This window comes from Nansenia antarctica (genome assembly GCF_963989245.1).
Source record: "Nansenia antarctica genome assembly, chromosome: 4".
NCBI classification, from domain to species: domain Eukaryota; kingdom Metazoa; phylum Chordata; class Actinopteri; order Argentiniformes; family Microstomatidae; genus Nansenia; species Nansenia antarctica.
The window spans coordinates 70924249-70948907 of NC_137689.1; the positions used below are offsets into that span (position 1 = coordinate 70924249).

A 24659-nucleotide genomic window follows, 5' to 3' on the forward strand; every position below is an offset into this window, starting at 1 on the left:
TCTCCAGTGTGGAAATTCCTTAACTCAGTGAATCTGTTGAGCAACATCTCTTCATGGGTATATTATGAGCCAGGGTCAGCCGGAGCAGGTCCAGAGGAGCGGGCCTGTCTCTGTGGAGAACATCATGAAGGTAAGCAGCACTCTCAACCTCCTGTCAAAATGATCACAACAAATGTCAAGTGTGACACAACTCTGGTCTGTAGAAGACATTACGCCTCTCAGATGTTTTTGACGCGTGCCTTGGCGTGTACGTAAGACATGGCACGAAGCCACGTGGGCTCCGAACAGACTAGTGCTCCCAAATGACCCTTAACGGATATGAAAAGAAGCTTTTGTTTTGTGTTCTGAGTGTGTATCCTGTTGTTCCCTCTATAGTTGAATGTGGAAATAGCTCTGTCCTGGCTAACGTCACTGCTGCTGCTGCTGCTGGTCTTCCCGGTACCTCAGGTCCGGTATGTACCAGCTCTGTCCAGGGTGACCCATGTAGCCCAGAGGTTAAGAGAGGCAGCCGGGTGGCCTGGGGTGGTCCAGTGGGGTGGTCCAGTGGTTTAGCACCATGGTCTACAGGTCTGCACCCATTATGCCCATGTCGGCATGGGTTTGAATCCGGCCCCATGCACCTGCTGACATGCCCTCTCTCTCCCTTCTTCTCCTTACTTTCCTGTCTGTCTTCACTGTCTCTGTCAAATAAAAATCCAAAATATGAGTGGGACTGCCCCACTCAGAAAAAATAACTTAAAATAACTTTTTAAAAAAAGAAAAGAAAAAAAAAGAGAGAGGTAACCGGAAAGTTGCTGGTTCCATCCTCCTCCCTCCACCCCAGGAAGGAGGCAGATGTGAGCTGGCTGACTGGAGGGTTGCTGGCATCATATCTAAGGTGCCTACCACTGCCGTTGTGCCCTTGAGCAAGGCACTTAACTCCTAACTGCTCCACGGCTGCCAAAGATGAGGGGGGGGGGGGGGGGGTATTGTTTGCTTACTGGGATAACCCACGGCCTCTCAGCCTTGATTGTTAGCCAGTTTATTTTCTCGCTCAATATTGACATTTAGTTGAACACTGAACATTATTTTGTTTTTCCTCCTGCTCAGCGGTGAGCGGCCTGTAAACTGCATGTGGGGAGCTTATGGAGAATGGTCTGAATGTGACGGCTGTACTAAAACACAGGTAGGCTCTAGAGTCTAGAGAACACACATTTACACATTTACACATTTACACACACACACACACACACACACGCACACACACACAAAATAAATAAAATGCATTTTGACTGCCAACGGCCCCTGGCCATAGCATAGATTACTTTGCGATGACTGATGATTCACTTACTTATACAAGTGTACTTGTTGTAAGTCGCTTGGGATTTTACATTTACATTTTTGGCATTTGGGATAAAGGTGTGTGCTAAATGGCAACCATGTAAAATGTAAATGATTTCTGTTTGAACTACCAGCATTAGCAAGTACCTTTCTGGACACATTTCAAACACAAACACATTTCACTTTTCACTTCCAAATTTTAACGGAATGGTTTTGATTTTGTTTACCTTTCCCATGAACTCGTGAGCTTAGAATGATAAGGTTCTATCTCCTTTAGGGTGGTTCAGAGATATTGAGCGTCAATGTTTTTACATTCCATTATGTTTTGTGAGATGGAACCTTTGTATTTTATGAATTACTAACTAAAAAATGTCAACATTTTAAAAATAACACCACACAGGCATTAATAAACACCTAATGGATCAGATTATGTAAAAAACAAAATTTTGACAAAAATGGAGATAGAACCTTATAATTATAACGTCACGAACTGTTAAGCCTTTTTCTTGATGTTACTTTTATAAATTGATACAGTATGTTGCATCTTTACTGGATGTGCCCAGGTGCGTGCCCGTTCAGTGGGGGTGTTTGCCCAGTATGGTGGGGGCCAGTGTTCAGGGGACGGCACTCAGAGACAGGAGTGTGTCCCAAAGAAAGGATGCCCCCTGGGAACAGGCTGTGGAGAAAGGTTCCGCTGCTCCTCAGGTATATTTACTACACCGGTTAGGGATGCTTTGTAGGACTGGTGTACTTTTGTTTATTGTTTTTCTTGTATATCTCTGTCTCTCTCTCCCTCTCTCTCTATCTCTCTCCCTCTCCCTCTCTGTCTCTCTCTCTATCTCTCTCCCTCTCCCTCTCTCTCTCTCTCTCTCTCTATCTCTCCCCCCCTCTCTCTCTCTATCTCTCTCCCTCTCCCTCTCTGTCTCTCTCTCTATCTCTCCCCCTCTCTCTCTATCTCTCTATCTCTCCCCCCCTCTCTCTCTATCTCTCTCCCTCTCCCTCTCTGTCTCTCTCTCTATCTCTCCCCCTCTCTCTCTATCTCTCTCCCTCTCCCTCTCTCCCTCTCTCTCTATCTCTCCCCCTCCTCTCTCTCTCTATCTCTCCCCCTCTCTCTCTATCTCTCTCCCTCTCCCTCTCTCCCTCTCTCTCTATCTCTCCCCCCCTCTCTCTCTCTCTCACACACTCTCTCTCTCTCTCTCTCCCTCTCTGTTTCTCTCTCTATATCTCCCCCCCTCTCTCTCTCTCTCTCTCTCTCTCTCTCTCTCTCTCTCTCTGTGTGTACATGCTCAGCGTATGCTGAAGCCAGAGCTCTTCCTCCCTGTGTGTCCTGCAGGTGTGTGTCTGAGTCGCACGCTCGTGTGTAACGGCGACCAGGACTGCGAGGACGGCTCAGACGAGAGGAGATGTGACGAGGACAGCAGCCATCTTGTGTGTGACCTGGACAAGACCCCGCCCAACTCTGACCTCACCGGCAACGGGTAGGAACATCCCCTCACCCTCCCCTTATCCCTCTCAGAAGATGTCTTAGACAGTATGTGTACATCTGGCTAACGTGGTGGATTTCGGTGGCGTACTTCCTTTTCAGAGGATCGAATGAATGTTCACTATCTATCTGAGTGTACATGTTACGGTACATGTGGGAAAACTAGGGTTAGGGTTAGGTGCTACGGTTAAGGTTAGGGTTAGGGTTAGGGTTAGACATGCCAGCATGGACCAAGTCACCCTAGCACCTAACCCTAACCGTATTCCCACATGTACCGTAACATATACATGACTGAGGTTGACGTCGTTTGTACAGAAGGCGTTGTTGAATGTTGATGGGTTTACAGTTGGCCTATAGTGTTGAAAGTTGAAAATACGATATACGAACGTTCAGGCGGCACTTTCTGTTAGGGGACTGACAACTGGAACTGTTCTGTGTTCGCTTCCCCCTCGCTTTACAGTTGGCCTCGACTGTATGCAAGTAAATCCTCACTCTCCACCCCCCCGCCCGTCCCCCCCCGCCCGTCCCCCTGTCCCCCCAGGTTCGACGTGCTGACGGGGGAGTCGAGGGGCAGTGTGATCAACACCCTGAGCTTCGGAGGGCAGTGCAGGAAGGTGTTCAGTGGAGACCACAAGACCTCCTACAGACTGCCGCAGAGCGTCCTGCGATACAACTTCCAGGTCAGCCACAGCACAGTGAGACGACAGACCACAGGTCTATGGTCAACACTCGAGTTGAGGGGGGATGAGGGGGGATGGCATCCCCCCGGAAATAAAAACAGTCAAAACCATCCCCCTTCTAAAACTGCCATCCCCCCTTTCCATCCCTTATGTCATTTTATCAATGAACGTGGTATTATTACTGCTATTTCAACATTTAGTTTTGCGCATATTGAGTAAAATACTGTGGGCGAGGGGGGCACGCACACATGCAATGACATTTTTACCAAGTCACTGACACTGAAGTCACTGACGCTGTGGGGATGCTAAAATTGTCTCTATATGATAAAATCCACCATCCACCCCCCGATTTTCTTTTACAACTTGAGTACTGTCTATGGTAGTCTCTCTCACCAAAACTGATGTGTCCGTCACGACAGCCCAAAATAAGACGGCGAACACGGGGAACTACTCAAGAACTTTTTTGCACTAGTCCATTTTTGTAGTCCTCAGTGTCCTCAACTCATTCAGTGCCAAAGGTGACGTCTTTAACTCACTAACTCATGACGATGCTTCATTTTGTAGCCAATCAAAATGTTGTCGCTAGGTAAATATAAAACACTTGGCACTCACTTGGCGGTGAGTGGGTGAGTCAACGTGAGCTGGTGTGTGTGTGTGTGTGTGTGAATGTCCTCCCAGGTGAAGGTACAGAACGAGGTTGACGACGAGGCGTACGAGAACTCCTGGGAGTACATGAAGCACTCGCAGAGCAACGCCCTGGTGGGCCTCAACCGCCGCACCTTCCACACCGACCTCAGCAAAGACAAGGTGACCCAGCGGGTTGTTTCCTCTTCTATTCTATCCTATACTCTATGTACAGCATATTAACCCTGCGTCCCTCTCCTCTCCCTCTCTTCCCCTCCGTCTGACTCTCTATCACTTCTCCTCCCTCTCCTCCCATTCCTCTCCATCACCTCTCCCCCTCCCCCTCTATCACCTCTCCTTTCCCTCTCCTCCCTCCCTCTCCCTCTCCATCACCTCTGCTCCTTCCTCTCTATCACCTCTCCTCCCTCCCTCTCCATCACCTCTCCACTCCCCCCCTCTATCGCCTCTCCTACCTTCCCCCCTCCCTCTCTATCACCTCTCCTCCCTCCCTCTCTATCACCTCTCCACTCCCCCTCTCTATCGCCTCTCCTTCCTCCCCCCCTCCCTCTCTATTACCTCTCCACTCCCCCCCTCCCTCTCTATTGCCTCCCTCCCCCCCTCCCTCCCTCTCTATCACCTCTCCCCTCCCCCCTCCCTCTCTCTTGCCTCTCCCCCCCACCAGTCTCACAAGCTGCTGATCTTAAAGAACCAGGTGGAGCTGGCCCAGTTCCAGAACTCTGCTCCCCAGTACGTCCCTCTGGCCGAGGGCTTCTGGAAGGCCCTGTCCTCCCTCCCCGTCACCTACGAGTACCCGGCCTACCGCGCGCTGCTGCAGAACTACGGGACACACTACCCGTCAGAGGGGGCCCTGGGGGGCCAGTACCAGGCCCTGCTGGAGTTTGACCACCAGGCCCTGAAAGAGGAGAGTGAGTTGAACCCTAATACCTCCTGCCAGACTTAGATAGATAGATAGATTGGTAGGTAGATAGATCAACTAACACAGCTTGTTTTGTGAGCCTGCTAACAATGTAAAGTAGTGTTGAATGCGAATCCATTGCGTTGCAGTATTTTGGCTTGACTAGCGAGTTTGTGTTGTGATTCTCAACAACATTGAAACGTAGTTCCGGCTTTCAAAAGAAAAGTCAGAACCGTCCGTGACAATCAGTACAGGGGAAGGTTGGAAGCTACCAGGTAGGCACAGTGATAACCAGGGTTTTAGTGTAACTATCACAACCATTAAACTGTAACTAACTAGCTACTTTTTCTCTCTCTCTCTTTTTCACTGAATAAAGGTACAACAGATTTAGAATGGCAAAGGTGCTGGAGGAAGACGAAAAGAAAATACTTTGGTCTTAAAAAAAAGACCAAAACTGTTTGTAAAAGACTAACAAAAGCCCTCAAGAGCTCCAGAGGTAGGTCCCTCAACTCCCACGATGATCACCCTGAATTATACTAATTATACTAATTATACTAATTATAGTAGTTATACTAATTATACTCTACCACCACTAGTGCTCTCCGGAATCAAAAGCAACACAGTTGGAGGTTAAATCAACTGTCTACATGGTGAAGTAGACTATGCAGTAGGCCCGACTGGGGGTCAGTTTTTTCCGAAAAGCTTCATAGCTTAAACCATCCGATTCACTACTTCGTGACCTTAGAATTATACGGTTCTACCTCCGTTTAGGGTAGTTCAGAGATATTGAGCGTCAACGTTTTTACATTCCATTATGTTTTGTGAGATGGAACTTTTGTATTTTATGAATTAGTAACTCAAAGATGTCAACATTTTAAAAATAACACCACACAGGCATTAATAAACACCTAATGGATCAGATTATGTAAAAAACTCAATTTTGACAAAAATGGAGATAGAACCTTATAATTCTAACATCACGACTAATTAGGCTATGAAGCTTTTCGGAAAAAACTGACCCCCATGCAGTCGCTTTCGGGGGGAAACTCGCCACCCCCCCCCCAGGGCTGGATTGACAAGGACAGACTCAGATGGTCAGCTCTGCCAACCACCTGTCCTGTCTGCAGACTACAACAACAACAAGCTGAAGGTGAAGACCAACATCGTCGGAGGAGACACGTCCTTCAACGCCGCCCTGAGCGTGCTGAACCTGGAGTACCCAGAGGCCAACGCAGAGACCTACGCCAGCTGGGCCGTGTCGGTCAAGGACTTCCCTCAGGTCATCAACCAGAAGGTAACGCTCACGCTGCATTATTATAATAATAATAATAATAATAATAATAATAATAATATTAATGATACATTAGACTTGTATAGAGCTTTTCTAGACACTCAAAGACGCTTTACAAACTGAAAAGATCGAGTAGTAATAATAAAAAGAATTAAATAAATAAATAAAAGAAAGTATAGGGGCCTAATTGAGGTAGTGCTGGGGACACATGGGAAGGGGAGGGGGAGAGGGTTAACTGGTGAAGGCGAGCTTGAAGAGGTGGGTTTTGAGGGCCTGTTTATGGGGTGTTTTGAGGGCGTAGTTCATTAGACATTTTACATTTTACATTAATATATATTATATATATATTATTTTTTTTTTATTTAGCCGTTATCCAAAGCGACTCATAACAAATACTTTTATCTAAGTAAGTGAATCATCTATCCATCAGTCAACATAGAAAAAACAAACATTATCATGACTATGACTATATCCGTACACAACATTATACTGGGGTTGGAGCTTTAGAAAAGTCATTGAATTCTACATCATACTGGGGTTGTACCCTTAGAAAAGTCATTGAATTCTCTACATTATACTGGGGTTGTAGCTTTAGAAAAGTCATTGAATTCTACATTATACTGGGGTTGTAGCCATAGAAAAGTCATTGAATTCTACATTATACTGGGGTTGTAGCCATAGAAAAGTCATTGAATTCTACATTATACTGGGGTTGTACCCTTAGAAATGTCATTGAAGTGGCCTGGGGTGGTCCAGTGGTCTAGCACCAGACCAGTGGTCTACAGTGCACACATATGCCCATGTCAGCATGGGTTCGAATCCGGCCCATGCCCTGCTGACATGCCCTCTCCTCCTTACTTTCCTGTCTACCTTCACTATCTCTATCCATTAAAACAAATATATATATATATATGAGTGGGACTGCCCCACTCTGAAAAAAATAACCTTTAAAAAAGAAAAGTCATTGAATTCTCTACATTATACTGGTGTTGTAGCCATAGAAAAGTCATTGACCTCCATTCCTCCTGTGGGCAGCTGCTCCCTCTGTCTGAGCTGGTGAAGGAGGTACAGTGTGCCGGTCTGAAGAAGCTCCACCTGAGGAGAGCCACGGAGGAGTACCTGACGGAGCGCCACCCGTGCCACTGCCGCCCCTGCCACAGCAACGGGCGCCCCCTGCTGACCGGCACCCAGTGTACCTGCGTGTGCCGGCCCGGCACCTCGGGCTCGGCCTGCGAGATCGGCAACGCCATCGGAGAACAGCCAGGTAAGACGACCTCCGCTACTCTAACACACAAACGACAACCAAACTAACTCTGTTTTTGTTCGCCACGCAATCAATCCTATCAACTGTTGGAATGAGGTCATTCGTAAGTGGATCAATGTTTACTGTAGGGTTTTCTTCGTTGATTGTGATTGGTTGATATACCGTCTCTCAGGGGTGATCCATGGAGGCTGGAACTGCTGGTCGTTGTGGGGATCCTGTTCTCAGGGTCAGAGGTCAAGGACTCGTAGCTGCACTAACCCCGCCCCCAGGAGAGGAGGGGACCAGTGTGAGGGTCTGCCTGTGGAACACCAGCCCTGTGAAGAGCCTGACCTCCAGTATCTACGGTGAGGGGAAACACACCTGTCCTAGAACAGCTACGGTGCATTCAGTCACTGAGCTGAAACGTTCAGAATGCTGCAGATAGAAGTGTACGTTTACGGAGCTGACAAGACTCCCTGATCCACATAACAGTTCTAGACAGTGCATTTCTTTCTGAACAACATTCTGTTACGTTCCAACCTCCTGTACAGCCCCTGACGTAATGAAGGACTACTGTACTGTATTTACAACATTATTGTAAGCTGACTATGATCTGTGTGTGTGTGTGTGTGTGTGTGTGTGTGTGTGTGTGTGTGTGTGTGTGTGTAGGATGATGGAGCCTCACTGCTTTGGTCTCTCGATCACGCCACCCAAGACATGCGGAGCTCCACCCTCCCTGAGGAACGGCTTTATACTGGTGAGGAGAGAGAGAGAGAGAGAGAGAGATAGAGAGAGAGAGATAGAGAGAGAGAGAGGGAGAGGGAGAGAGAGAGAGAAATACAAGTCATATCACATCACATCACCATACAACCATACAGATGTGAATTGCTTCTTTGCCTCTTTGCCTCGCAATTGCCTCTTGCCTTCTAGTGAGTGTGTTTGAGTTTGTCTGCTAATTGACCCCCCCCCCCGTGTGTATGTGTATGTGTGTGTGTGTGTGTGTGTGTGTGTGTCTCCCAGAACCCCAGAGATGTTTACCCTGTGGGAAGTAAGATCGACTACTCCTGCATCGAGGGACACTACGTGGCTGGGGGGGCCTTGGCTGTGTGCGCAGATGACAAGAGCTGGAGCAGGGGACCCGCCATGTGCAAGAGTGAGTATTCAAAGGGTTAATGACGCTCTCAAGGTCCTACACTCGTCCGTTACACTCTAGAACATCAGTTAAGTTCAAGTTAAAGTCACAAGGTTTGTGCTTGGTTAGAAAATGGACCAAAAGCTGCTCGATCCAAAGCAGCTCAGCTCACTCAGGTTGTGTTTCAGGTGCATCGTGCGGAGTTCCGTCCCTTGCGAGTGACGTCACGGGCGAGCCTTGGAGAGCGACCTATCAGATCGGGGACAGGGTGACCCTGTCCTGTCCCGCGGGGATGGTGCTGGAGGGAGAGTCGGAGGTCATCTGCAGCTCCAGCCTCCAGTGGTCGCCGTCCCCAGGCAGAGTGACGTGCAGAGAGGGTGAGAGACTCTGAGACACACCTGCCTCCTCAATTAGCCTGTTCATCAGTCAGCTAGCACTCCGGATGGTGTATCCAGACGTAGACCCATTGATATATTGATCGTTCTTGGTCAGGTGGCCGGAAATGATATATTGATGACTCAGAGAGACGGTTGAATCGTAATCATTGTATTAGGCAGATCTGGGTTGCATTCCCATGTACAGATGTTTCCAAGGCAGCATGCTCTGTTAAGTCCAAGCTTCAAGCATGGCCACAACATAGGAGATGTCGAGCTTGGCTGCGGCTGGTGCCGAGCCTGGCTGTGGCATAAAGAGATGCCAAGCAAAGTACTGATGTTTGTTACAGCTTATATACAGTTCTCAGAGAGGAAATAGCTTTTACCTCGTAACTTACAATATTGACATTAGTTCCCATACATGGCTATCCTGTGTTCATGCTGTTCTGCTCTGCTGACCACTGGGTAGGCTCCTATGTCCTTAGAGTTAAACTGGTCTCACTGTTACTTGATATGGTATATGCCTGCTCCTAAGAATGTTGTTTACTACTGAGAGTGGGCACACTTAAAGTATGTTTAAGGTTAAACAATGAGTATTGCAATATTTGATAGGCACACAACATTTGCATATAGTCACACAAAAACGCATCATAACACCCATCTCTTCAGGCTACACCTTAACTGTCCCTTCTAAAGACCTCCTCATCCTCTGTATCCCCATGTACAGTTTCTCTTCTGTAAATATATATATATATATAATAGAGAGAGAGAGAGAGAGAGAGAGAGAGAGAGAGAGAGAGATAGATAGATCCTTCTTCTAGCATTATGACTGCCAATGGCCCCTGGCCCAAGCATAGATTACTTTTTCTTGCTATGACTGATGGATAGATGAGGCGTCTGCTAAATGCCAAAAATGTAAATGTACATCTGCCTCCTCAATTAGTCAGTTCATCAGTCAGCTAGCACTCTGGATGGGGTATCCACGTCTCTGTTGTACAACAGTCTTTTTGAACGCATTGTTTACCAGACAAATTCAAACGCACTCACTGGAAGACAAGCGGATTGTTGATTTATTGATTGTAAAATGTTATTTGATTGGATTTGACTACAGTAGAAGGAAACGCCTGCACAGAGATGTTGCTCTATAAAGAAACAAGGAGGTCATTGATCTCTGAATGCTCCTCTGTGGCTCAGTTGGCCGAGCATGGCGATAACAACGCTTAGGTTGTGGGTTCGATTCTCGCTGGGACCATATATGCTGAAACATGTGTGCACTCACTGCAATGTAAGTCGCTTTGGATACAAGCATCAGCTAAATGGCGTGTATTATTTTAGATTATTATATTGAATGTGGTTTTTCTGTGTCCCAAAAGGCCCCACCTCTCCACCTGTGCTGGAGTGTAAACCGTGGGAAACAGCAGGGAGGAGCGAGTGTGTGTGTAAACTGCCGTACCAGTGCCTGTGAGTATGATCTGGAGTCTGTCCACATACTAGGAGTTACTACTATGTGTGGTATGTTATTCTGAACTATGACCTGAGCACATCCACACAAAACATCAAAGTGTTACCTATCAAATCCTGCATCCTGCTTTTGCGTCTGATCATCATCAATCAAGTCTAATGTTATGAGCAGTTCGGTTTTGGGTCTGTTCTTTTTCGGCGGAAATTAACCAAATAGGGAATGAAGCTTAACACTAGAACAGCCTTTTTACCTACTAAAAGAGCCCTAGCCCTCTTTTAAAATGCTAACCTGCTATTTACACACAGCGACCACTAGTTGGCCGCTTGTAAATTAGCCTGCTTCCTACACAGAAAAACGGCCATATAGCTTCATACTACCTTATCCTGATGTGATTTTGAAAAGGTAAGGATACTGGGGAGGTAGAACGCACATATCTAGGAAAAGTCATGATAGGAGGGTCCTGAAATTTGATCGAGTGCAAAGATATAACACTTATTTTTTACTCACAGGGATAAAATGATGGAGGACTGATTTAGTGTTAAGAGGACATGCAGCAGAGTGAGACTGACTGTTATGCCGTTATTTCTCTCCCTGCTCTAGCCCGTCTCTGGCACTGTGTGCCACGCTCCACACCGGGAGGACGACTCCGCTGGGCGTGTGCCAGCTGGGCGCTCTGCAGTGTCTGGGGCGGAGCTTCACGCTGGTCAAGGACAGTGATTGTGATTGGCCGAAGCACGAGTTTACTTCCTGTCAAAACTGCCAACCTGGGGAGAAGTGTGACGGTGAGGAGTCACGAGTGTGTGTGTGTGTGTGTGTGTGTGTCTGTGAGTGTGTGTGTGCGTGTGTGTGTGTGTGTGTGTGTGTGTGTGTGTGCGCACGTGCCTGTGAGTGTGTATTCATCATCACCCTAATCTTATGTGTTTTTATTTCAGAGTCAGCCTCCCAGTGCGTATGCCGAGATCCCGGCGAGTGCCCTGATGACTCCGCCCACCTGTGCGTCACGCCAGGGGCCGGTGCCGTTGCCGAGACGATGACGGAGTGCGAGGTTGGGGCTCTGCGGTGCGGGGGGGAGCCGGTCACAGTGGTCGGCATCGAGGCCTGTCCGGCATGAAAGGGTCCACCTGACCTCCACACAATGTTCATAATAACCCACTGGTATGTAAAGTAGTGTACATAAAGGTAGTCTCTTGTTGTGTTCTATTGTAATGCACATGTAACAGAGGAGGGGTTGTCCTTTTACTGTTTGTAGTGTACAAAGATAGAGGTAGATCTTCTGTTCTGCCTGTTAATGATGGTTATAGAATGAGAAGCGTGTCTTTGATATGTTGGTTTCATGCAGGGGTTAGTGGTGGCCTCAGGCCTGGCAACACCACCACTAGCGTGCCCTTTAGTAAGGCACTAAATTACTCCAATTTAATTAATTTAATTAATTTGGCCATTTAGCAGACGCTTTTATCCAAAGCGACTTACAATTACGAATTACAGGGACATTCCCCCTGGAGTAACTGAGGGCTAAGTGCCTTACACAAGGGCACACTAGTAGTGGTGTGGCTTCAGGCGGGATTTGAACTCACAACCTTCCGATCCCAAGTCCAACTCACTATCCACTAGACCACCACTACCCCCCGTAGTCTCCAGGGAGACTGTCCCTGTAATCTCTAATTGTAAGTCGCTTTGGATAGAAGGGTCTGCTAAATGGTTCAAATGTAAATGTAAAGCTGTAAATACTGTTCTTTTGTATTTTGTAGATTATCCTTTTGTGCGGGAGAATAAAACATCAACGAACAAGAGTTGTTTTTTTGTTCAGGATATTGATATTTCAATACAATATCCCAAATAAATACATGATCATTGTCTTTTTAAACTATTTTTGCTTATATATTGTTGTTTTATTACATTCAATGGCAATACGGGAAGTATTCTCAGTTCAAGTAATTTCCGTTTACATTTGTAATAGTGGAAATAACTAATTGTTTTCATTTGTAAGTCGCTTTGGATAAAGGCGTCTGCTAAATGCCAAACATGTCATGTAAAATGTAACATGCAGGTAGAACCACAAAGATATGAGATGGAATTGATTTATTTATGTACACTGGCTTGGTTAAACTCTAGTCCCAGAGCCACTCAAAGACAGAATAGAAAGACTGACAAACGTGTCTGGATGAGCCACAACAAGTAGAAAATGAGGTCTTACATCGAGAAAAAACAAAACTAGCCCTTTAACAGTGAGTACAAGCTGATGATGTGAGGTATAATATGAAGGGGACAGAGGTGGACACGTGTGTGTACATGTGCATGTGTGTGTGTGTGTGTGTATGTGTGTGTGTGACAGAGAGAGAACGAGAGAGAGCGAGAGAATACTACAACATGGAAAGAGGAAAGGCTCAGTGTGTGGTAGGAACAGACACTGCGTAGGACTCTGTTATGTCACTGTTAAGCCTGTTAGAGTCGAAGCACTTTGTGAAGAAACTGAATTGCTAAAAGCGCTACTGTATACAAATGCCTTCAGACAGGATGTGACATCATCAGGGCTATTCACACGGGCCTTCGTTGACGATCTCAAACGGCATCCTCAGACACTTGATGGCACCCATGGTGCAGAGGCTCATGGTCCTGCTGACCGGCACGGCCGCCATCTTCACACAGAAGTCCTCGTCTGAGGGGCATTCCCGGGGGTGTTTGCAGCCACACGTCTTGGCGGTCTCTGAGGGGGACGGAGAGAGGAAGGGCACAAAATGGATGACGTGATTTGATATCTTGTCATGGAGTAAGTGGACAAGCTGAAATGCATGTACACTGCTGTACGTTGAGTGTGGTTAGGTCAAGTTAGGTTAGGGCTAATATGACAAATGTCTACCGATGCAGGCATAGTAGTATATGAAACACACGTGAAGTCGTGCAAACAGTCGCCCCCGCAATTCAAGCTGCTCCGACTGACCTCTGCCAACACACGTGGCCGGCGCCTCAAATATCCGATGTAAACAAGCTATCCAAAAGCTAGGTATTCAACAGCTAGCTATTCCACAGTGTGGGTGGGGGTATTTGAATGAATGAATGAATGGTCTTTATTGTCATTGCTACAGTACAGGTACCAAACAACGAAATTTAGGAGGGGTGGCTCCCCTGGTGTTAGGAAAGGGAAGAAAAAAAACACATGAAGGGAAGGAGCTGGTTTACATAAATAAAGGCTATGTACACTATCCACTATACTATACTGTACAGATAGACGACTAGGGTTGTCATATTGCACAGTAGTGTTATTTCACATTTATTTAAAGTGTCGCAGTTTGCAGGCTTGAAATGTACATGTTTGTGCCTCAGCACTACACCTGATTTTTTCAGTCCAGCAGCTGCCATCAATCCGTCCAGACTGTCCAGGGCCCAGAACCTAGGTCTTTGCTGTGTTCAGGGCCTGGACGGCATATTTGAACTGGATGAGTGAGTTTGACTATCTCAACTCTGTTATATAGAGTATATAGTATTGTATATGTATGTATAGTATTCAAGAAGGGACCCATCAGGAAATTAGATTAAATTAGATTAAATTAGATTAAATTAGATTAAATTAGATTAGATTAGATTCAATTCAACCTTCTTGTCACTGCACAGAGTACAACGAAATGTATTTTTTGCTCTAGGCACAGGGTCAGCCATAGGGAGTGACCCTGGAGCGATTAGGGGTTAAGTGCCTTGCTCAAGAGCACAATGGCATTGGTAGGCACCTCAGCAACCCTCCAGTCACCAGCTCACATTCAGCTCCCTTCTAAGGTGGGGATCAAACGATCGACCTTCCGATTGCTAGCCGGCCTCTCTAACCTCTACGCTACCGCCTCCGCAAATCAGGAAATGGATTGTGTAAAGGTTATTTCAACAGGAATAGATCCAAACTGCCAGCGGGTTGAATCTGAGGAGGTGACAGTTGGTTTGTGTAACGGTTATTTCAAAAGGAATAGATTCAAACCAGGGGGTTGAATCTGAGGAGGTGACAGTTGGTTTGTGTAAAGGTTATTTCAAAAGGAATAGATTCAAACCAGGGGGTTGAATCTGAGGTGACAGTTGGTTTGAGTAACGGTTATTTCAAAAGCAATAGATTCAAACCAGGGGGTTGAATCTGAGGAGGTGACAGTTGGTTTGTGTAACGGTTATTTCAAAAGGAATAGATTCAAACTGCCAGCAGGTTGTATCTGAGGTGACAGTTGGACGCACCGGAGCAGGTCTCCCAGTCGTAGCAGGTGTCAGAGGCGCAGGGCTCCTGGACGGAGCTCTTGGCAGACATTTCGGCTCTGAACTTGGCCCAGTCCAGGCTGGCCGCGTCCTCGTTGCACGGACCCTTGTTCACGAAGAAGAGCCGGTCGCCGTGGCAACGCCCAGCGTGGAAGGAACAGTCTGACATCATGACAGTGGTGCCAACGTCCATGTTCAAGATGCAGTATGCTGGTTTGTATGGACTGCAATGAGATACAGTACACACACACACACACATACACGCACGCACACACACACACACACACACACACACAGAAAACATCTGTCAGTCCCAGATGAGGACTCAAGAGAAAGCAGAGTAGGGCAGCAAAAACAGCGGTTTTAAAACAGTAACATTGAGTTTTAAAACAGTAACATTGAGTTTTAAAACAGTAACATTGATTTTTAAAACAGTAACATTGGGTTTTAAAACACTAACATTGAGTTTTAAAACAGTAACATTGTGTTTTAAAACAGTAACATTGAGTTTTAAAACAGTAACATTGAGTTTTAAAACAGTAACATTGAGTTTTAAAACAGTAACATTGGTGTATGTATGATTGTGTACGTGGTGTTTGACAGCTGAAGGTGCTCACAGGCAGGTCTTCCGCTCGTGGCAGACACAGGTGGAACCTTCCAGCTTCTGTCCTCTCTCACACTGGACATCAGGAACAAACGGCACATCTAGACAGACAGACAGACAGATAGACGGGCAGACAGACAGACAGACAGACAGACAGGCAGGCAGGCAGGCAGACAGATAGATAGATAGACGGGCAGGTAGACAGACAGACAGACAGACAGAGACAGACAGACAGACAGACAGACAGGCAGGCAGGCGGACCAACCGAGACAGAGACAGAGACAGAGACAGAGACAGAGACAGACACCATCAAGACAGACATTTTAAAGGCTACTATCACCATGTGAGCTTCATGTGCAGATGAGTTTATCCCTAACTGGGGGGTTTTGAAAGGGAAATTAAACTGTCAAAAACAATAGTTTTTACCTCAAAAAGTCCTTACCAACTATGCATTGCAGGCCTGTTGGGAAAGGCGGGTCCCAGCGACCACCCTTGCCACACTTGTAGTGGCTGCGGACTGAAGGCACCATGCCTTCCTCACCACAGGTGAGCCCAAAGGTCTGGCCCACCTTGTACTCATCCTGCCCTGGGAAGGCTGAGATACCCTCGGGCATGGCGGGCGGGAAGCACACCTGTACTAAGATGGACGACAAACACACCCACTCAACCCAAACACACCCACTCAACCCAAACACACCCACTCAACCCAAATACACCCACTCAACAGGTCTAAGCGGTTTAACTCATTCATTGCCGAGGGTGAATAAAGTCGGCCAAATTCTAGAGCGCAGAGGGTGACTTTATTCTCCAAAAAAAACAAGCATATTATGCTCCTTCATTTTGTAGCCAATCAAAGTGTTGTTGCTAGGTAGATTATTCGGCAATTGATGAGTTAACATAAAGATCCAGTACTATGCCTAATAACATCTAAAGCGGAAATACATGGATTCTTGGTCTGGTGGGGGTAGCTGAGTTTTTGATTGACGGTGGGTGGTAGCTAAATCGACGGCGCAAGTGTTAGCCCCCTCTAGTGGTTGTGACCCTAAACAACCGCATAGAGTGCTTATGCCAGCGGCTGGTTCCTGCCCCAGACCGTACTCTGTTGGAGACAGTTGGTTCTCCGGGGGAGACTTACTGAGGCACTTCCCTGGAGATTCAGTCCAGGTGCCGTCAGGCTTGCAGTTGAAGAACCGGTAACCGTCCCCCTCAAACCCAGTGAAGCACAGGAACTCCTCCATCTCGCCGAACGCATAGTAGCGCTTATCTTTCTGCCAGGGAGAACGGAGAGAACAGAGAGGGTGCAATGTTTATCCTGTGAAGCTCTCTAGTCTTTGGACAATCATTACTGTGATGCTGTTAGCGTTGGTTTATCCCTCAGTGCCTATTAGCATTGTTAGCTTTGATTTATTCTTCAGTGCCTATTTTCGCATTGTTAGCTTAGGTTATTTCCTCCAGTGGCTGTTGGCATTGTTAGCATTGCTTTATTTTACCCTGAGGTAGCTGTTGTCAGGACTCTTGGGTCTTACGCATCCCTCCACGCCAGGGGGCAACCCCTCTGCGCGTCCCTCCTTTTGAAAGTCTGCGTCATTGATACAGACGTCTTTGCTATGGAGTGAAAACACACAGAAACACAAATCAGAAACCAACTGACTCGACGCACATGAATATAACCTTCGTACATTCAAGTGCACAGTGATTTAAAACCTCTACGGATATGACCAGGCAGAATACTGGACCATCTCTCTTCCTCTTCATGTGAATTCCAATCCTAGACACCACTTTGCAGTAGCATGAGAGGAGAGCCACCGCAGCAGCAGCTGTAATACCACACCAGGCTAACAGTCTGTCTTACTCTTGGAAGATGGAGACGAAGCAGCGCTCCTCTTGTTTCTTGGGTCCCTGGCAGGCTTTGCCTCCTCTCATGGGAGCTGGGTTGTTACACTCCCGGGTCCGATACTTCTTCATGGCTGCCCCACAGGGGCTCCAGCCCCCCCAGCAGCTCCAGTACCCATCCACCACCTCTGGAGAACAAAACCAAACCAAGCAAACCACATTCAGCCACGTCTGGTGTGAACGGACCAGGCGTGAAACCACATTCAGCCGTGTCTGGTGTGAACGGACCAGGCGTGAAACCACATTCAGCCGTGTCTGGTGTGAACAAACCAAATGTGAAATCACATTCTGCACTAATTCTGTCACATTCTGCAGACTTAACCCTAAACCTAATTCACACATTCTGGTGTGAATGACTTTGTATTGATACAGGAGCTGCACAACATTATTGTACTATTCCATCCCATTCTATTCTATTCTATATACATACATAGTATGTGACAGCAGCTGGTGAAAGCGGGTAGTACGGTAACTAGGTAACTAGGTAGTAGTAGGGATTACTCACCGAAGTCCATTGCATTGCAATATTTTGGCTTGACTAGCGAGTGTGTCATCGATTTTCAACAACATTTTCAGAATAAAAGTCAGAACATTCTGATTGATTGGCAACTTGTTCCTGTTCGCTTTCACTAGCTGTTGTCACATATTATTATTATACATACACACAAATATATTATTATATCAGAGTCACAAGGTGAGGTGATGAGCCGGATGAACCTGAGGTGAAGTCTTTGGCCCGTGTTTCACAGTGGGATCCGTAGGTGCCAGTCTGGCATATACAGTGGCACTCTGTGCCCAAGAGGGCAGGCCGAGCATTGTTGGGGCAGGGGGCGCACTTGCAGGAGTCAAAGTCCGCCACGTATTCCATCAGCGCCTTCCTGAGGTGCCTCCTCTTGGTGACGGCGCAGGGGATGTCCTTCACCAGCTCGATGAGGGGCAACAGCTGGACACAGAGACAGGAAACAGGAAACAGGAAGCACACCCAAATTATTGTTTTTTGTTTATCTTGGGATCCTTCTCAGCTCGGTCACGCCCCATCTGTTTGTGCTGTAAAATCGGCTCCTATTGTTGTCATGATCGTGCTGGGGGGGCCAACAGATTTGGGGTGACCAGACTATACCCCCCGTCCCATCAAGACCCATGACAACCATTTGACAAATAGACTGAGACAACGACCACTATTTGGCCGCTTGTAAATTAGCCTGCTTCCTACACAGAAAAACGGCAAAATAGCTTTATATTAGCTTATCCTGATGTGATTTTGAATATGTAAGGATACTGGTTGGTAGAACGCACATATCTAGGAAAGGTCCTGAAAGGAGGGTCCGGAAATTTGATCAAGTGCAAAGATATAATATTTTTCTTAACTCACTCGTGGCTGTTCTAGTGTTAAGCACACACAAAAATAAATCAAACAGACAAAGGGGTACCTGGTATTCCACCACGGTCGGGTTATCGATGAGGCTTTTGGCCCAGTTCTTGTAGGCGGAGCTCCCTCCCCCCGCGCCTTTCTTCTCCCAGGCCAGGGCGGCGGCCTCCCCGGACCTGCCTCCACGCACCCTGGAGATAGCCTTCTCTGACCTCTGCATAAACAAACCTGACATACACAGGACACACCATGTTTTATTTGCCAATCAATCAATCAATCAATTGTTTGGAATGTGATGACATTTTTTTCACCCCCCCCCCGCCTCCCTTCAGTACCCTCTTCAGCACCCCCCTCACACCTGCCCAGCCCATAACCAGCGACCCACTGATTGGCTGGCCGGCCTCTCTAACCTCTAGGCTAGGCTACCTGCCGCCCCTTGACCAAAACGCACTGTCAGTGGTGGCCACCAACCAAGCGCATGCAGTGGAGTGAAGGCATTTTATTCTGCAAGAAGCACTTGATTTCTACAGTGTGACAAATCTGTTGTGAATGACACTCCATAATGAGAGTGTGCCCGGGTACGGGTGGCTGTGCTATGTGTAATTCATGCAGCGTCTGTTTGTGTTCGGCCAAATAAATACCTTTGTGTTTTACAGTCTTCTTATCCTCATCGCATGTGCTCGTGTCCGATTTAGAGAAGTAGATTATGATTTTCTCTTCAGACTCATCCCGAAGACACCCTTTCCTCGCCTCCTCTTTTAAACCTGGAGGGAATCGAACACACATACATGTCTCAACAGTCCAGACGCACAAACAGACAAACTGTCCGTGACAACAGATCAACAACACAGTTGTGGGGGAAAAAAACGCTTCGGCAGAACTTCTCCTAAATTTCGTTGTTTGGTACCTGTACTGTAGCAATGACAATAAAGTCCATTCATTCATTCATTCATTCTCGCTTGGCAGGTTACAGTACTACTATGTCCTGTCATGCCTCTTGTTCACCACTAGGCTGTGCTCTCATACCAGAGTTCTTCAGCGTCTCTCGGTTGTACTGGTAAAGCATGTCATAGTGGCCCCCTAGGGACCCGGAGGCATAGTAGTGGGTCCCAAACAGTTGGAAGATCTGCCTGTAGAGGGCGTAGTTGTACTCCAGAGGCAGGCTACTGAGGAACTCCAGGAAAGGGCCTGACAGGCTGAGGTCCGAATCTTTCATCTTGAACTTGGACACCGGAAGCACCTGGTCCACGCGGTAGAACTGGGAGTCCTAGGAGACCAGGTGGCATTAAATCAACATCATGTGTTGTGTGTGTGTGTGTGTGTGTGTGTGTATGTGTGTGTGTGTGTGTGTGTGTGTGTGTGTCTGTGTGTGTGTGTGTGTGTGTGTGTTTGTGTGTGCACACTGGTCAGCCTGTCTGTCTGTCTGTCTGTCTGCATATGTCCGCCTGTGTGTGTGTGTGTGTGTGTGTGTGTGACTGTGTCCGTATTAGTTTCCAGACTTTCAGTGCAGTTTACCATCGTCTTGGAGGATTGAGTCGTTTCCTTGAACTCCTTTTTGTGCGACCCGCTGTGACTGTCGCTGCCCAGGTAGAAGATGGGGATCCACAGGAAGCTGTTCCCTTTGTTGTTGCCACTAGTAACAGGGTTCTTTGCGAAGGACCTCGGCAGGTCGACCACCTCCGTGCGGACCGGAGCGGGTTTCAGTTTAAAGTCGTCTGGGATTCCCACCTGGGGAACAAGAACCCAGTGTTAGACCCACACAGGACCACCATTGATCTGATCCACGTCAGAGAGGATCTAGTCGCCTAGCGTACAAACGCAGGTAACTGCGTCTAAGTGAATAGAAAGGCCTTCTGGATTACCCAGTCCTGACTCTGTGTGAGGACTCATAGTAAGTCTGACATTTATACATTTCAATTTGCTGACTGACTGCAATTCTGAAACTAACATAGTCTTCAAATGATTACATTCTGGGGGATCGTTTCTGCAGATAGATAGATAGATAGATAGATAGATAGATAGATAGATAGATAGATAGATAGATAGAGAGAGAGAGATAGATAGAGAGAGAGATAGATACATAGATAGATAGATAGAGAGAGAGAGAGAGAGAGAGAGAAAGAGAAAGAGAAAGATAGATAGATAGAGAGAGAGATAGATAGAGAGAGAGATAGATAGAAACAGAGAGAGAGATAGAGAGATAGATAGAGAGAGAGAAAGAGAGAGAGAAAGAGAGAGATAGATAGATAAATAGGTACTTTATTGATCCCAGAGGTGAAATTAAGGATATAACAAACAGTATAAAAACGACTATAAATAACCCCCAAAAAATTTAGCTCCTGAAACAAGGTGGCCAGCTCCACCGGCGGCGTAATGCGTTTAAGCAGAAGACGCTGCAGAGCAGGAGACACTGATAAGCAGGAGATACTGCAGAGCCAGGAGACATGGTCTGGAGGATCAAACGTGATTATCTGGAGACTGGCTTGGATGACATAGACGACAGCCAGGATTGGGTGAAGGATTCAGTGAGGATCAGTGGGGCGGTGAGGGGACCCCTGTTACCAGGCCCCGGCGCCAGAACCAACAACCTTGGGTGGGAAGGGGTCGACGGGGGGAGGAGGGGGGAGGGGGTTGCTGGCGGTGGCTATGGGCAGCACTAAATCGATAGACATAGTATATGGACCTACAGTAAATTACAAATATGAGATTAAACATTCAAACACTCCGCCCAGAATATCAACTATTCTGAAAGAAAGAAATTACAATACACATACGCCCCCCCCCCCCCATGGCGCCACAGAGGTGCTGTGCAGTACCTGGGTCTCAAAGCTCTCTAGGTTGGCTGGGAGGCGGTAGATGAGGCGATAGCTGCTCCCGTAGGTTTTCCCGGTGCGACACTCTCCGCCCATCAGCGTGTTGTCCAGCACGGCCGCCCTCACTGTCTCCGCCATGGCGTCAAACCTGAGCCCGTCGCAGGACGCAGACGGATGACAAACCAAACAAAACCATGTTTTGGTTCAATCAATCAATCAATCAATCAATCACCCCCCCAGGACAAAAGCATTGAACTACTGGCAGGTGGTGGTGTGAGGGGTCGGGGTATGGGGGGGTCTTACATCTCAACATAAATATCTGAGCTTTTGTATTGGTAGAATGACTCAGGGACATTAGAAACTCAGTGGTGGGCGATGCTTTCACTTGTCCATCTGGGTGGTTCTACTTTTTTTTTTACTCATTCAGTGCCGAGGGTGAATAAAATCACCCCAAACTGTCAACTGTGTCGAGGGTTGACTTTATTCCGCAACAATGTATAAATGATGATGCGGTCATTTTATAGCCAATCAATTATTGTTGCTAGGTAAGATACCACATAGAATACTTGGCACTCGAGGTGGTGAGTGTACCGGAATTCTTTGGCAGTTGGTGAGTTACCTGAACAATTAAATGTTTTGAATTACCTCACCAAAAATAACCAGAATCTATTCAAGTCACACCGCCTGCCCTACGATGTCCAGAGATGTTTAACCCCTAGGTAGCCATGCTACCTGACCCTACCCGTTGCCTATGAGGTCTGATCCGGGGGGCGCTCTCCGCGCCACGGGACACACCGTCGAGAAGCGGCCACAGTCCCTCTCGTCAGACCTGTCCCCGCAGTCGTCCTGCTTGTTGCACTCTAGTGTGGCGTTGATACAGCGACCTGAGACGAGGGAAAACAGCGATATACTGTGATAGCCGTGTCTGAGTGTGCGTGTGCGTGTGTGTGCGTGTGTGTGTGTGTGTGTATTTTGTCTACATTGATGCTAGGTGACATGGCTGACCGTTGGCACACTTAAACTTGTCGTGGCAGTTGAGCGGCTCCATCTTGCAGTCTTCTCTTGGGTGACAGGGCCTCTCGTCTGTCAGCAGCTCGCTGCAGTCCACGCCTCCGAACTGGGCCGGCCTCTCCAGAGCCCTGGTCCTGAACTACACCACACCGTGAAACCACACAGTCAGAGACAAGACGAGGTGTAATCCTGTGTGTGTGTGTGTGTGTGTTTATACCCTTTTCACTTGCCTGTTTTTTGGCACAGGGAGAGCACTTGGACCAACCCCCGAAGTCTGTCACCTGACAGTGGATGGCGCAGGCCTTGGAGTTACACGCTCTGCTCTCATACTTCTTACACAGCTGCTCGCAACTGTTCTTCCAGTAGTAGTCGTCATAGACGATAGCCCTGCAAGACAGGCGGGTTGAGGAAGCCAACACAACACAACAAGGCTATTTTCCCACCACAACTCTATTTTTCCCTGTGACTGATCTTCATTTTTGTCGCGCGGTAGGCTACGACCAACCGTCAGCACTAATACACACCAACTGTCGCCATGACGGCGCCAAGAAAACAGTAATAAACAAACAATGATTTATTGGCCATGCCCCCCCCTCCCCCCTCCCCGAGACAACACACACATGCACTACACATTCCTGAGCCAACACCCCCCAAAGGAAAACAGAGCTCTGGACTCACCAAGTAATCAATAAACAAATTAATACCTAAATTAAAGTAGAATTTGGGCCCAATTATCTGACCGTCCAGCTTAAGAGGGGTTAGTGGATAGTCTGTTGGACTGGTTATCAGAAGGTCATGAGTTCAAATTCCACTGGGGAACACCCCTACTTACTTACAAGTTACTCCAGGGGAGACCCTGTCCCTGTAATCAGTCATCGTACATCAAATAAAAGTGTCTGTTCAAATGGTTTTCAGATTATTCTTATATGGATAGTGAGTCAGTTTAGTTTAGTTTAGTTTTAGTTTATTAGTTTATTATATCGAGGACAATCCAAATACATGAACCATATAAAATACAGTAAAAAAGTCCCCGGCCAGTTGCAACATGGCATCCTGAAAAGTAACGTCATTAGTTAAAATAAAACATTTAAATATTCTAAGAACACGTGGCTGAGACAAGGTACCCCAACATCACACTTGACAAAAAACACACGTAAGCAAGCTGAGGTGATGGAAGGGGCTACAACAAACACCACATACACACTTATGGGGGCAGCGACATTTCAAGCACATAGAAGCCACAGGACAATTACAGGCCACACAACATTAAGCACTTACAAACAGCAATACATGAAACAAAACAAAACATACAAAAAAAGGCATTATGGGGAGGCAGCACAGAGAGGGATTAATGAGGACAAGTATAGTTCTGTGTCAGCCAGGCTTTCATGTGTGTTGTGAAGGTGGAGTAAGTATGTATGTCTTTGAGTTGGTTGGGTAGTGAGTTCCAGTTTTCTATTGCTATCACTGAGAAGGATTGCTTACTGAAGGTGCTTTTCCTGAATGGAACTATAAGGTTGCCACGAGAGGTGCTTCTGGTGGGCCGTAAGCTGTGGTCACGCTGGTTTATGAAAGAGTTAAGCGGGGGAGGAGCTTTGTTATGCAGAATTTTATGGATGAGACAGATGTTTTTGTATTTGATGGTGTCTTCCCAGCTAAGGTATTTACATTTGTCTAGGATGGTACAGTAGTGTGTGCTGTTGGGCTTCTGGTCCATGACCTTAAGGGTCCGCTTGTATAGGGTGGCTAATAGCTTTAGGGAAGTGCTGTATGCATGGCCCCAGCTTGTCAAACAATATGTGAGGTGCGACATAATTGATGCGTCCATCAATTATGTCGCTCAGACGGTTCGGGTTCTGTACCTCTGGCGGTTCTGGGTGCCGTAGTTGCAGGTCTTGGAGCAGTAGGACCAGGAGCTCCAGGCGTAGTGGTCACAGAAGCAGCTCAGGCTGAGGCTCACTGAGCCCAGGATATGGACCAGCACCAGGAGGTGACCCGTACGATCCATGGAGAGGAGGAGCGGTCGGGGAACAGCTCACTATCGAATGAACTGAGACATGGAGAAAGAGAGAGAGAGAGAGAGACACACACACACACACACACACACACACACAGAGACAGATAGAGACAAAGTGAGACAGAATGAGTGAGAGAGAGAGAGAGAGAGAGAGAGAGAGAAAGACAGCATGAGTGAGAGAGAGAGATAGAGAGAGAAAGACA

General features: G+C 47.1%; 2 protein-coding genes across 2 annotated transcripts; one reads left to right on the top strand and one right to left on the bottom strand.

Moving 5' to 3' along the window:
* The first annotated feature begins 78 nt into the window (after positions 1 to 78).
* Positions 79 to 12313, top strand: LOC308156814 (complement component C7-like). Its single transcript, XM_080530253.1, has 18 exons — positions 79 to 130; positions 376 to 452; positions 1090 to 1165; positions 1884 to 2025; positions 2654 to 2798; positions 3345 to 3483; positions 4162 to 4290; positions 4790 to 5033; positions 5400 to 5519; positions 6151 to 6317; positions 7350 to 7578; positions 7751 to 7922; positions 8227 to 8314; positions 8578 to 8710; positions 8878 to 9066; positions 10437 to 10524; positions 11126 to 11307; positions 11458 to 12313. The coding sequence occupies exons 1-18, from the start codon at positions 125 to 127 to the stop codon at positions 11634 to 11636; spliced, it is 2505 nt and encodes an 834-aa protein (XP_080386379.1). The 5' UTR covers positions 79 to 124; the 3' UTR covers positions 11637 to 12313.
* A 743-nt stretch (positions 12314 to 13056) lies between these two features.
* Positions 13057 to 24447, bottom strand: c6.2 (complement component 6, duplicate 2; the record flags this gene model as incomplete). The annotated part of the gene is made up of 17 exons (XM_080529673.1): positions 13057 to 13229; positions 14732 to 14973; positions 15367 to 15454; positions 15796 to 15990; positions 16489 to 16621; positions 16844 to 16958; positions 17206 to 17374; positions 17964 to 18189; positions 18677 to 18843; positions 19257 to 19379; positions 19642 to 19882; positions 20131 to 20343; positions 21432 to 21576; positions 22171 to 22312; positions 22434 to 22578; positions 22670 to 22826; positions 24302 to 24447. The coding sequence occupies 17 exons, from the start codon at positions 24445 to 24447 to the stop codon at positions 13057 to 13059; spliced, it is 2820 nt and encodes a 939-aa protein (XP_080385799.1).
* Between the last annotated feature and the right edge of the window lie 212 nt (positions 24448 to 24659).